The 14920-nt window shown below is 37.4% G+C and overlaps 1 protein-coding gene across 3 annotated transcripts; it reads left to right on the top strand.

The window, feature by feature from the left end:
* The first annotated feature begins 8826 nt into the window (after positions 1 to 8826).
* Positions 8827 to 14580, top strand: LOC129902479 (immune-associated nucleotide-binding protein 9-like). 3 transcript variants are annotated; one of them, XM_055977734.1, is made up of 7 exons: positions 8830 to 8973; positions 9951 to 10070; positions 10594 to 10819; positions 11583 to 11860; positions 13130 to 13294; positions 13379 to 13513; positions 14190 to 14580. In XM_055977734.1, the coding sequence occupies exons 3-7, from the start codon at positions 10594 to 10596 to the stop codon at positions 14400 to 14402; spliced, it is 1017 nt and encodes a 338-aa protein (XP_055833709.1). In that variant the 5' UTR covers positions 8830 to 8973; positions 9951 to 10070; the 3' UTR covers positions 14403 to 14580. The 3 variants fall into 3 exon arrangements, with proteins under 3 accessions (XP_055833708.1, XP_055833709.1, XP_055833710.1); XM_055977733.1 differs by lacking the exon at positions 9951 to 10070 and having other exon boundaries at positions 8827 to 8973; XM_055977735.1 differs by lacking the exon at positions 9951 to 10070 and having other exon boundaries at positions 8837 to 8973; positions 10589 to 10819.
* The last annotated feature ends 340 nt before the right edge of the window (positions 14581 to 14920 follow it).

Raw genomic sequence — 14920 nt, 5'->3', positions numbered from 1 at the left:
TAAATGTGAATTTTGGTTAACTTCAGTGGCTTTTCTGGGGCATATTATTGGGATTGATGGTATTCGCGTAGATACGCAGAAGATTGAGGCCGTGAAGGCATGGCCAAGACCTACAACTCCTACGGAGGTACGTAACTTTTTGGGATTAGCAGGATATTACAGAAGGTTCGTAGAACAGTTTGCTTCCATTTCGGCGCCTTTAACAAGACTGACTCAAAAGGCGGCTAAGTTCCAGTGGACTGATGCTTGTGAACGGAGCTTTCAGCTGTTAAAAGAAAAATTGACTACGGATCCTGTTCTAACCCTTCCAGAAGGACCCAATGGCCTTGTTATTTATTGTGATGCTTCCGGTATTGGACTTGGATGTGTATTGATGCAATATGGTAAAGTTATAGCTTATGCCTCCCGACAGCTCAGAAAACATGAAAAGAATTATCCAACTTATGACTTGGAATTAGCAGCGGTGATTCATGCCTTGAAAATATAGAGGCACTATTTATATGGTGTGCATGTGGATATTTATACAGATCACAAAAGCCTCCAGTATATTTTTAAACAAAAGGAATTGAACTTACGGCAGAGAAGGTGGTTGGAATTGCTGAAAGATTATGATGTCGACATCTTATACCACCCTGGGAAAGCGAATGTGGTGGCGGATGCGCTCAGCCGTAAATCAATGGGTAGCTTAGCAGAGGACGACCAGGACAGAAGGAAATGATCCGTGAGATCTGCCAGCTTGCCAGTCTTGGAGTCCGCTTAGTTGATTCGGGTGATGACGGGGTTTCTGTTCGAGGAATTGCTGAATCCTCTGTCATGGAGGAAGTAAAGCGATGTCAATACCATGACCCTGTTATAACGAAGTATAGAGATGAAATTCTCCGAAAGAAAAAGACTCCATTTGACCTTACGGCCGGTGGGATATTACGATACCAAGGCAGAGTCTGTGTACCGGAGGTTGCAGGACTACGACAGCAAGTACTGGGAGAGGCACATTACGCTCGCTATTCTATTCATCCAGGGTCAACCAAGATGTATCACGACCTCAGATGTCTGTATTGGTGGGATGGTATGAAAAGAGATATAGCAGAGTTCGTAGCCCAATGCCCAAACTGCCAACAAGTTAAAGTTGAACATCAGAAACCAGGTGGGCTACTACAGGAGATGGAGATTCCAACTTGGAAATGGGAAGCGATTAATATGGACTTTATTACAGGTTTGCCTCGGACTCTTCAAAAGCAGGATTCCATATGGGTTATCGTGGATAGGCTGACAAAATCAGCCCATTTCCTTCCAGTCCGGACCACTTACTCAGCCGAGGACTATGCAAAGTTGTACATTAAGGAAATAGTACGACTTCATGGAGTTCCCACATCCATTATTTCAGACAGAGGAGCTCAGTTCACAGCCCACTTTTGGAAGTCATTCCAGGAAGGCTTGGGGACACAGGTAAGCCTTAGTACAGCATTTCATCCTCAAACTGATGGGCAAACGGAGCGTACGATTCAAACGTTAGAGGACATGTTGCGGGCCTGCATAATTGACTTCAAAGGTAGCTGGGATGATCATGTACCCCTTATTGAGTTTGCCTACAATAACAGTTATCACTCTAGCATCCAGATGGCGCCGTATGAGGCTTTATATGGCAGGAAGTGCAGGTCGCCTATCGGGTGGTTTGAGGTTGGTGAAACACAACTAATAGGCCCAGACATGGTCCAGCAGGCGGTAGATAAAGTAAGGCTTATTCGGGAAAGATTATTAGCAGCCCAGAGTCGACAAAAATCATATGCAGATAATCGACATCGACCCTTGGAATTTTAAGTAGGTGATTGGGTGTTCTTAAAAGTATCGCCCATGAAAGGGGTAATGAGGTTCGGAAAGAAAGGGAAGCTGAGTCCGAGATATATTGGCCCTTACCTAATTCTTCGCCGAATAGGCAAAGTGGCATACGAACTAAACTTACCAGCGGATCTAGAAGCTGTACATCCAGTCTTTCATGTGTCAATGCTTCGTAAATGTGTGGGTGATCCATCCCGGGTACATCCCATAGACGATATCCAGGTCACAGAGGAGTTAGCCTATGAAGAACAACCTACCGCCATCCTGGATCGGCAAATCAGAAGATTGCGGACTAAGGACGTAGCCTCTGTCAAGGTGTTGTGGCGAAATAAGAATCGGGAAGAAATGACCTGGGAAGCTGAGGAGGACATGAAAAACAAATATCCGTACCTATTTTCGACACCTACAGGTAACCCCAACTCTTAGAACTGGTATATTAATTATTTAGATAAAAATGTATGTTATCATAGTAGAAGAAAACCTCCCTATAATCGGCATAAAGTTTTAAGAGAAGTTTTATTCAACATTCGGGGACGAATGTTCTAAAGGGGGGAAGGATGTTACACCCCACATTCTTGAACTCAAAAGGTTCCTAAAGCTACTTAGAAGCTATCATGTGATCCGCCTAAGTTACGACACTATTAAATAATTCTAAGAAGGGAGAATGTGACACCCCATGGTAGGGAAAATTGGAGATAAGGTCAAGAGAAGTCGGAGGAAGTTGGAGGCAAAGCGAGGAGTCGTAGGACTTGATTTGCTTACGTACGCCTCTAACTTAGAAGTTTACTTACCTAAAGCTATTTGAGTACACACCAAGCTTCCATAGCATGAATGACATAGGCTCTTAAACTAAGACGAGATTACGAACGCACGAGGAAGAAAAAAAATTTCGTGGGGCAGCCAATAGGAGAGTGACACGTGGCAGCCCTAAGCAAGCAGGTGACCCACCTACTTGGGGTCAAGTAGGTGACCCACCTGCTTGGGGGAGGTGGACCCCGCTGCCACATGGCAGCACCCCATTGGTCGCATGGTTGAAGTGGCCCAATGATGGCCCGACACGTGTCACCCTTAGGGGATGACACGTGTCACCTTATATATATATTAATATGTGATGCTTCAGCTGTTAACTTATCCTAAAACAGAAGCTAGACTTAGAAAAAATACGTGAGAAGAGAGAAAAGAGAGGCAGCTTTGGTTCTTGAAAATTAAAGGTAAGTTTCTCAACTTTCTTCCGTGAATTAATTATATACGGTGTATATTAAGTATGTGGATACGTATATATGTGTTTTAAGACGTTTATGGAACTGAAACTCCAGCGTTGCAACTGAAATTTGGAAGGAAAAAAAAGGAGAAAACGTGAAAAGGGGCAAGGGAGAGGGTTACGGATTTGACCCTTGTTGGGTAAGCTTCCGGGTTTCGTTCCGTGAATTAATTATTTGACGTGTCCCTAAGTTGTATATTAGTGTTTTATAACCTAAAAACTCAATTTGGGGCAGCAAGGAAGTACCACAAGCAGCCCGCTCAATTTCAGCACATTGAAGAAGTTCCGAGGCACAATTTCGGCTAGTTTTAACCAATTTCGGGAAAGGTAAGTTCTTCCCCTCTAATTTGAAGTTTATGATGTTAAATTGGAGTGTATTATACACCTTAGTATCTGCTGGAAGTTGGGGAAAAGGCTTCAAAAGTTCGACGTTCGAAATAAGCGAAATTGGAATCGCTATAGTTAATTGTAATCGAATAATGCCTCGTACTTGTGGTATGTGACTGCTGGTCGTGTGATGAGTTGTTAGGGTGCTGGAATGTGTGTTTATAAGGGTATGGGTGGCTGCTGGTTTCAGCCACACGACCCTCCACTTTGCAATTAAAGAATTCGCGAAAGAAAGATTAAAAACTGTAGTTTTGGTATCTTAGTTTTGAGTAAATTGTTGAGGGTTTATATTGTGTAATATTGTCGTAATATGTATATTTTTGGGCTGCTGGTTGTATTGTTGGTTAGATTCAGGTTCTAAGGACATGGTTGTGTATTCGGATAGGGCACATTATAGGGGAGGTGTTGTCCGATTTTTGTTAACTTCTTAAACTGGTTAAGGAACTAGTCGAGGGTGCGAGCGAGGGGACGAGCTCTATGAATACTCGTAGGTAGTCTAAGTTGCTGAAAAGTCTAAGGTTGTTAATACTTGCCTTACTTCCATGTTAAATAGGTTTTGAAGACAACGACGTGGACACGATTACGGGAAATCCATAAGAGGTAGGTAAAGCCTATTCTTTCTCTTCTTTTGGCATGTCGTAGAGGTAAGTAAACAATGATGTGATCTCTGAAGTAATTCCATTCCTAAGTGTCTTTTATTCACTTCTGGGTAATGAACTTTTATAACAGTTAAGCTACTTTCCTTGAGCCTTACCTATACTAAGGATTTAATGAATATACGGGCTCCTAGTTGTAAGGACTATATAAAAACATGTATTCTGGAGTCCTTAAGCAGTTAGCATTATCTTAGTACGTGTCTAAGGACCCCAAGACACTAACTAGTATAGCCCCTAATGGCATTTAAAGGGCATTTAAGGTGATTACATTACAATCCTGATTCTCAGACAATAGCTTAATTTTCTTCTACGATTGAGTCTTCGATAATGATTTAAATTGCATATAGTTGCTCATTAATCTACTCGTGTATACTGTGACCCATCTTTCCCTGAGTCCCGGGCCAGGATATGTTCTCGTGCGCAACTCACTGCATTATTCCTCGAGTCCCTCACTAGAGGGCCGGGATACGTGTATATATATATATATGATGATATGTGGTAATAAGGTGGTGATGGCATTGGGCTGTGATGATATTACAGAGGTATCCACCGGACCCCTGATAGGGCCGGCTATACGATATAATTTGAACATGCATGTTTTGACACTTCACAGGGTACAGGTATAAGTTTTCATATGATATGTTATCCCCTGCTTCGCTGTTTCAGATATGTGTTCAGTTGTGCCATATTATGTTTTACATACTCAGTACATATGTCGTACTGACCCCCTTCTCTGGGGGCTGCGTTCATGCCCGCAGGTACAGGTACACAGTTTGGGGATCCGTCAGCATAGGAGTCCCACTCAGCAGTCCAGAAGTGCTCCATTGTGCTGGAGCCTGATTTTGGTACTAAATGTGGTGTATATATTCGTTTGGTTACGGGTACGGTGGGGGCCCTGTCCCGCCTTATGTTACTGTTTTCTTACTCTTAGAGGTCTGTGGATACGTATGTGGGTTGTGCCTGTATATGAGTGGGATCTGAGTTATATATATATATGTATGTACAGCTGTACTGATATGACCTGTGATTTTGGGCGTTCCCTGTATTGTAGCAGCCTTGTCGGCTTGCGTATATGTGTGTTATGGAACGACCCTATATATAGTACTACAGCCTTGTCGGCTTGTATGTTTTCATATATATTGATGCATTTTGGGTATAAATAGGAGACATGTTATGTATAGGTAGCAGGGGTATGCGTGTGTGTCCGGTTCGGGCACTCGTCACGGCCTACGGGGTTGGGTCGTGACAGATTTAAACTGTGTTTTGTTTCCCACTACTCTACTCGTGTATACTGTAACACTTCTTCTCCGAGTCCCGGGCCGTTATCAGATTCGTGCTCAATTCCACTACATTGTCCACCGCCCCTCACTAGAGGGCCGAGATACGTATGTATATAAATGATGATGTGTTGTAATAAGGTGGTGATGACACTGGGTCTATGATGGTTTTACAGATGTATCCACCAGATCCCTGATAGGACCGGCTATATTGTAAAATTTGAGCATGCATGATTTTACTTCCCCAGGTACAGGTTCCTTATATGACATTTTATCCCCTACTTCTTTATTTCAGATATGCCTCCAGTCGTATTATGTTATGTTTTACATACTCAGTACATATGTCGTACTAACCCCCTTTTTTCAGGGGGCTACGTTTCATGCCCGTAGGTACAAATACAAGTTTTGGGAGTCCGTCAGCTTAGGATTCCGCTCAGCTCAGCTGGAAGAGGCTCCATTATATCGGAGCCTAGTTTTTGGCACTGGCCGCTAATGTATAGTATTATTTTGTTATTCAGGGGTACGACAGGGGTCCTGTCCCGCCATATGTTGTCATTAATATTGTTACAGGTCTGCAGACATGTATATGTGGGTTGTGTATGTCAGTTTGGTTCAGTTGGGTCTACATGATGTATGGTACATGTTATTATGTTATAGCAGTCTTGTCGGTTTGCGTGCCCTTTCATGATGTGACACAAATAAAAGAGACTACTGGTTTATGAAAATATTATCACCCAATAGGGTTCTGTTGCATGGTATTATATTATTTATAGTTTGACTTGACCACAGCTGATAGACATGTATATGGGAGTTTAGATCGAACCCCAATCGCGGCCTACGGGGTTGGGTCGTGATAACTCCGTAAGTCAAAAAGTCAAAATGAGGGAGAATTTTGGAAAAGGGACTGTAAGTAGGTTCCGTGACTCAGTCTACGAGTCGTAGAAATTGCTATGACTCGTAGGAGTGACTCTTAGGACTGAGGTTGAGGGTATATTTTGGATAAGGGAAAAAATGGGTCTATGAGTCAAGTTACCATTCGTAGAAGCTTAGATGATTCATAGAAACGACTCATCAAGAAACTTCAGAGACCTTGAATTTGCAGGTTTTCTAAACCCTATAAGATGACTTGACTCTATGAATTATCGTCAACTCTGTGAGTCATAAAAATGAGTCGTAGAGGGATTTCAGAGACTCAGTCCTCAAGGCCCCTCCAACCTGTAGGACGAGTCCATTTGACAACTTGTAGAAGTAATTATGACTCATAAGAATGACTTCTAAGAAAACTTCAGAGGCTTGGTTTCTCAGAGCCTGCACGATGAGTCATTTCTACAACCCGTATGGTTGACTCTTAGGGTCGAATTCCGACCAGTTTTAATGAGGGCATTTTAGTCTTTTCCCGCATTAGTACATCAAAGTGTGGTCATTTTAGGGACTAAATAAACCATATCTAAGGACCCTAAGCCATTCTAATCCCTCATTCAAACACTTAGACTCAAAAACACAATAGCTCCCCCCTTTCAGGTTCTCCCAAGGTTTCAAGCCAAAGTCTAGGGTTCTCCTTCAAGGTTCTTCAAGTCTCCAACCTCACAACTGCATTAGGGCCTTGTTATTCTAGGTATATGGGTCTCATTCATGGGTTCTTCCACCCATGGAACCTAAATATTTTCTAAAATAAATTGCTCAATTTCAAATGATAAATTTCTATGGTTTTTCATATTATGACTCAAATGCAAGGATTATTTAATTCTTAAAGTTTCTTTATCTATTTTAAGTTTATAATGACTCTAAATTTCATGAAGTGGTTGATTATCAAAGGTTATTATATGAAAGCATGAAAGAAGTTTTAAAGTATGTTGTTGGGTTGTTTTAAAGATGTTTTAATTGGTGCATTTTATTATTGTCATGCATGTTGGTTGATGTTAAAGATTTGAAGTTTGAATTGCATAGAACCCACCTAATTTCACTATGTTTCGATGAAGCTTGAATTGAGAAGCTTTGACTCTAAAATGAATGTTTATGAAAGTGAACGTCTATGATTCAATGTAGTCTTATGAAATGAAAGAATGATTGAGTGATGATGAAAGGGCTTTCATAGCCAAAGAATGGATTCTATGTTATAAGGACAATTCTCACATATTTGAATCAAATGAAAAATTTTAATGAGCTATTCTATCGAATGATGATTTGATGTCTAAAGCTATATGAATGATTATGTAATTATGATATTTAAATGTTATTTCGTGGGATTTGACCTAGCACCAAATGTAGCATGTAGATGGAGACTCGACCTAAAGGGTCCTTAAGTAAAGTCTTATGTTACATTAACTATGCGTCAACATAGGAGCCCTTGTAGACCATTTAGGCTAGTGGATCCACAAATAGCCCTTAAAGTTAAGGTTAAAGAAATGATTAAAGTTGACGGGGTTCTACTCGGCAAGTAGTCTCCCCGTGCCAACGTAGGAGATTATGTTGGATTTCATGTAATAACTCACATGATCGTAAATGTCGGTTACGGTCATCTTCCCACAAAATGGATGTCTCAAATGCTATATTAAAGTAAAAAAATTAAAAAAAGACAAAATCACCTACCCCTACTTCCTTTCTTCTTCACACCCACCTACCCTCTTCTTCTTTACAACCACCTCTATTTACTTTTCATTTTGAATCTTGATTATTTTTTTCTTTTAAAACCCATTAAGAAGAAGAAGAATTCTTCTTCTCATTTTGGTGGAGAAGACGATTAGGGTTTGGGGGCTCAGGGGCTCGGATGGGTGGTTAATAATTAATTAGAATTTAATTAGTATAAAATATAATTAATAAAAGAAAAGTTAATTAATAAAGAAAAGAAAAGAAAAGAAAAAAATATTAAAAATCGAATGGGTAGTTAATAATTAATTAAGATTTAATTAGTATAAAATATTATTAATAAAAGAAAACTTAAATACTAAAGAAAAGAAATATAAAAATCGGATGTGTGGTTAATAATTAATTAGGAGCTAATTAGTATAAAATATAGTTAATAAAAGAAAAGTTAATTAATAAAGAAATAAAAAGAAAAAAATATAAAAAATCGGATGGATAGTTAATAATTAATTAGGAGTTAATTAGTATAAAATATAGTTAATAAAAGAAAAGTTAATTAATAAAGAAAAGAAAAGAAACAAAAATATAAAAAATTATAATTTCTTACATGGCGATTACGTGTTTCATGTGGCAGCGAGTGTAATACACCATATACTATTAGAGTGGTGTTATGCATTCAGGTGTGTAATAATTTCATTTTTAGATAATTATGTGTGTAATAAATTAAATGTGTAACTGATTTTTCGATAAAGAAATTTATGGCTTTTCCCTAGTGTTAATATATATATATTATTTTCTATTGACAAGTATTCCTTCACTTGTTGGAAATTACTTGTGGATAAAGCATAGAGTTATGCTAGGACTTTGTCTCTTTGCTCTTAACACTATAATATAATTAGGTATTCTCTTTGTATACCGGACATCAGCTTCTTGGTTTTTTCTCTCTCCCGCGATCGGTTGAGCAACTCTCAAGGTAAGCAAATATAATCATTTTGTTTTTGTTTCAAATCCGTGAGAAAGATTTTCTTTTTTTCACTGGGATGATGTTGTGTTTAAAATTGTTAAATGGAAAAGGGAAAAAAGATTTTGCTGTAAGGTTTAGAGATGTGGTGATTGATAATGGTTAGAATTGGGTGTATTCAACTGTAATATAGGGTTCGTTCTTAACTCTATTTAGATTGAATAAAAATGTTTATTTTAATTAAAACTTGTTTCGTTTTTTGATGTATGCAAAGGTTGATCGTAGGTATGGTGTGTGGATAGATACTAACTGATTCGGGTTGTATTTACTGTAAAACCATCAGTACATGGAATGAGCATGATCCAGTTGGAATTGCTATAGATCAGTCCCTTTCTCTTCTGTTTTACACACAGCTGAATTTGTAGTTATTACTTTTTGTGGGGGGCGGAGGGCATGGAAATTGGTCATGTGGCAGTAGTTGGATATTGCTGACTGGTTGCTTAGTCTAGGATGTTTGAGTTGGATTCCAGTAATTGATGCCATTTTTACTTATTTTATTTATTTTTTATTTTTTAATAATAGTGGTGTTTGGGCCAACTTATTTGCACTACCTCCCACCAAAACAAGTATTTTATAACTGGAAGAAAGAGATCACCTAGCTTTTTTTCTGTCGGTTGGGATTTGAAGTGTCGTCTCCAAGGTTTTCACCCATTTCATTGACCATTATGTCACACTGTTGGGTGCTAGTCTTGTCTAATTTTTTAGTGTTGATGCTGAGGTCTTGGGACTTTGGAAGATTTGCATTCAAGCCTTACCCTCTCTCAATTATTAATCAAGCTATTCTGAAATTTGTGTCTCACCTGTAAGGATTATTTGACCATTCTTAGTCATATGTTGTACTCTTGTTATTTATTTATTTTTCAAAATGAAGTTTTTGTCTTTTTCATAAAGGAGAAGCTTTCATTGAAGATTTTTGTGGCTCTTTACAGATTCCATCTGCATTGTAAGATATCTGATGCACGTATTAATAGTCAAAAGGTCTCCAAAGAAGTGGGTTATATTTTTGTGGTCACTAGTAGATTGATCGAGCTTAATTGTAGGATTGTCAGGTGGATTTCTTAAAACTTTCTTCTTTTACTCTGTTTTAGACTTCAATTTTATGCCGTTAGTTGGTTTGTTGCATTGGCGGAACATGCCTCAAACACTTTCTAGAACTGATAGTCTCGAGCTTATACAGACACCTAAGAGACCTAGATCTTTTTTTAGGGATCTTATACTATTGCTTGAAAACCTTGAATAGTCCCTTAAATTGTTTGGTTTCATTTTTTATCTATTTCCTCATCTCTTTCTCCATTAACCAATTTGAAACTATTATAGTTAAACATAATTTGTTTCACCTCCATAGGAAAAATAGGCTAGCTTCTGACTGCAGCCTACTATTTAACAGTTTACTTACTTTTGCATCCATTATATAACCTCGTTATCCAAGTTTTAGATTTGCCTTTGAGAAAGTTTGTTTTGTTGATAGTGCTTATATCATATAGCCGAACAACATTATCTTTTGACCCTACTGTTTCACCATTACCCCAACTGCTCCTTCATATAATGTTTCTTTTGATTCAATAAGAATAGATGGGTGGAAGTGCGATAAGTGATGATTGGGAATTCACTACAAATGGAGCTCGGACACTGGTTCTGGTTGGGCGTACAGGTAATGGTAAAAGTGCCACAGGGAATAGCATTCTTGGAAGAAAGGCATTCAAGTCAATGTCTAGCTCGGCTGGTGTTACAAGTACTTGTGAACTACAGAGGACTGTACTAGAAGATGACCAAATGCTTGATGTGATTGATACGCCAGGTATTATGCATGGACTTTCTTTTCCTTCTTTACTGCAGTAAGCTATATTAGTCAAATAAATATTTAAATAAGTCACACACTACTCTGTCTGATGCTTATAAGTGATTTTTTGAAGAATTATTTTGTCTTCAATTATGTGGATTTTAATGCAGATTTATTTACAAAATGTACCTATTGTATTGTGTTTGACTGACATGTAGATTACTTTTTATATTCGGTGATATGCTTTAGCGTGTTCTTAAGAATTATAATTCTGAAACAAGATAATACAATTCGTAGCACACATTCAAAGGCAACGTGAAAGAGCTTTCTAAGCATTTAAAATTTGTCTTTTATGTAATCTCGGAACTGTGAGTATATATCTTGTTCTTTCAAAATACAACAAATACCCAGTGTAATCTCATAAGTGGGATTTGGGGAGGGTGGTGTTGAAGTATGTAAACTAATTGATAGGGTGATGTTAAAGTATCTTGTTTTGTTAGAGTATGTAAAGTAATTCATAGGATTGTTCTTCATAAATTACTAGGACACTTTTACTGTGTTTTCCTTCATTCCTCATATACTATTAATTGTTCCTGAGTTAACTAAAGAAACTGATAAAGCATGCTGCATCAAAGTTGCAAAATGTGTTAACATATGGAACAATGTTGCCTCAACACTAAAATTTCACCATATGTAAAAATCATGAATTTGCTCTTTATTGGATCTTTCTGTTTTTTTGACTACATAAAGTTGAAAATAGCTGACTTCATCAGAATTGCAGGATTGTTTGATTTTTCTGCTGAACCTGAATTTGTCGGAAACGAAATTGTTAAATGCATCAATATGGCCAAGGATGGTATTCATGCTGTTCTTGTAGTTTTATCTGTGCGAACTCGTTTTTCAAGAGAGGAACAAGCAGCAGTCCAGAGTCTGAGGGAGTTCTTTGGGAGCAAAATCAGTGATTATATGATTTTGGTTTTCACTGGTGGGGATGATCTTGAAGACAATGATGAAACCCTGGATGATTACTTAGGTCGTGACTGCCCCGACCCTTTAAAGGTATAATGTGCTTAAAGATAATCTCATACTTATAGCTTGTTTGACCAAGCTTTTGGGAGACCAACAGTGCTTAATTTTAAAAAATTTGGTATTTGACCAAGCTTTTTGAGAGAAAAAAAAGTGTTTGTAAGGAGTAAGAGAAGCTGTTTTTCAAAAGCTAAAAAATGTAGCTTTTTCTAAAAACACTTTTTTCGAAATCATTTTTGAGAAAAATACACTTAAAAGCACTTTTTAAAATCTTAGTCAAACACCAATTGTTGCTTAAAACTACTTAAGTTTATTGGACAAACACAAACCTTTTCTCACCAAAGGTACTTTTTTGGGAAAGTGCCTTTTTGACTAATTGTTGCTTAAAATACTTTTAAATTTATTGGCCAAACATGATCTGTTTCTTACTAAGAGTACTTTTTGAAAAGCACTTTTCAAAACAAGTTGATTTTAGAAGCTTGGCCAACAGGCTATTGCACCCTAACTTCTTGTAATCTACGTGATTTTAGTTGTTAATGTATTTGTAATTAGAAAATCTGTTAAAAGGTCTAATCTTTTTCTTTTTTTTCTTTAAAATTTTTGGAGATTTCTACACCTTGATAGATAAAACTCTGGTGGGGAAGAATGTGCTTTGGCTTGTTAGATAATAACTTACAAAACCTAGTCACATATAATGCGTAAAAACATTAGCCTGTGAGATTAATCTAGTACATGTGAGGGAAAAAATGCTAAAAAGTGTTTTCCTTTGGGGGTGGGGATGGGGAGAAGTGAGAATTGATAGTAACATTGCTCACTGGGGTTGTATGGTAAAAGGATAAAGATTAAGATCCATCTCGCTAGATTTATGACATAATGAAAAAAGGAAAAACAAAAGGGAAAAGAGAGAGGAAAGAAGTTCTACCAAATAGAGCTAGGTACTTTGATTGCCTTCATCAGGTTATTCTTTTTCTTTTCAAAGTTTTGAAATTAAAGAAGATAGTTTTAAATCTAGCAAAATCAGCACAAGTTAACAGTTTTATGTTGTAAGCAGGGGTTGAAGTGAAAGGACAAGAAAATGGGGAGAAAAAATACAATGGATCTTGAAATTTTGAGATCGACACAAAATTTTCTTTTTGTATTTAATAAAAATCAGGAAAAAGAATTTTCTACTAATAGAGCAAGATTTATACTTAAAAATCAATCATCAAACTTCAGTTGGCTTTATAGGTTATTGTTTTCTCTCTTCAAACTTGTGCAAGTATGAGATATTTTCAACTTAAAGTATTTTCTCTGATGATCTAGAATACCCTCACGATGTGCGGAAATAGGAAAGTGCTTTTTGATAACAAGACTAAAGATCCTTTGAAAAAAGCCGACCAATTGAAACAACTACTTTTCCTGGTAAATGTGGTGGTAGAGAATAATGGTGGAAAACCATATACAGATGACTTGTTCAAGGAATTAAAGGTATGTACTTTCAACAATTTAATTGTCTTCTGTAGTTATCCAGTAATTGGGCTTACTTGTTAATTGTAATGTTTTCATTTATAGAAAGGAGCTATCAAACTTCATAACCAGGCAAACGAGGTTAATTCCTTGGTGGGATATTCTAAGCAAGAGATACTAGAGTTGAAGGAACAGATGCAAAAGTCGTATGAAGAGCAACTGAAACGAATAACTGAAGTGGTATGTTTGATCTTTATTGAACTCTTTCGCTACTTTTAGTTATGAATTCATCAATCATTTATCTGCTTTTGTATATCATATTGCCAAATGCTGATGCCGGGAATGACCTATTTGTTATCTTCCACTAATTTGTTAAGAATAATAAGATTCTTTAGTTATACTAAGTTTCGTCAAGGAAGTTCTTGATTGGTACTGCTTTTCTGCTGGGAAATCATGGTGAGATATTAGATTTGGCCAAAGGGGCCATAGAACAAGATTGACCGATCTTCCTTAGCTTTCTGGAAATCATGGTAAATTTCATGTTTCTGGACTTCCCTTGGCATGTTAATTTGGAACATCATATACTATCCCCCACTGTAGATAACTTGTTTCACTCAACAAGGGTTAGATTGCAAATTTTATTTTAATTTCGTAAATGAATTAATTTAATTTCAGGAAAAATAATGTACATGTAGAAACAGCTTTTCCAATTTTATACTAATAAACATAGATATGGAATGATAATGATGGTAAAGTGTTTTTTGAAAAATCAAATACCAAGACCCCTCTGTTGAATTTTATGCAGTATTCTGGTGCCAGGAAAGTAAGGTGTAGTCTATGAATTAGGTCTGGCGATGTTATAGCTAGACAGTGCCTTTGGGCTTTCTATTTACCTATTGTTACATCTTTTTGACAGGTTGAGTCAAAGCTGAAGGAAACCACCCATAGGCTTGAAGAGCAATTGGCCAAAGAGCAGGCAGCTAGGTTGAAGGCGGAACTAAGTGCAAAAGAAGCACAGAAGAAATCAGATGACGAGATTCGCAAGTTGAGAGAATATTTGGAGAGAGCTCAAAGGGAGACTGAGGAGCTCCGAGGTCGTTCAGATCGTGGCATGTGTAATATTCTGTGACAGTTATATGTAATACTTTTGGGAAGAATCTGCCACTAAAGTGAATTTACTATTTGCTTCAACTCTTTTGCACCCTCTTCTATCGTGTAGAAGAGAATAGTGATATGTCGATAATATATTCGATAAAACATCTTGATATAGGCTTTTATTTTATTCCATTTTTTTTCGTTCGGATTGACTTGGTGGTTACGAGAGGTATTTGTTCCTTCTCTTATTGCATGCATATCTGTTGAACTGAACTCGGTGTGTCTGGATGATAAATTAGTGTTATTTTCCCAAAAGAAAAGGATTTTGTAGGAGGCTTCTAATGCCAAACAGATGTCCTTATTTATGTGCTATTTTGTAAGTCTGGTTTCACAGTAATGGTCAAAAGCCTCCTTAAAATTGTAAACAAATTTGATGAGTTGGATCCTTTAAGGTCATGAATTTACAACTTTATGTCGCGGAGTTGCAAGATCTTTGATCAAGCCCTAAAACTTTAGTTTACGGGACATGTTTTTGCTTTCGATATGATTTAG

The sequence above is a fragment of the Solanum dulcamara genome, chromosome 9 (assembly GCF_947179165.1).
Source record: "Solanum dulcamara chromosome 9, daSolDulc1.2, whole genome shotgun sequence".
In the NCBI taxonomy this organism is placed as follows: Eukaryota; Viridiplantae; Streptophyta; class Magnoliopsida; order Solanales; family Solanaceae; genus Solanum; species Solanum dulcamara.
This window is presented reverse-complemented; position numbering and strand designations above follow the sequence as displayed.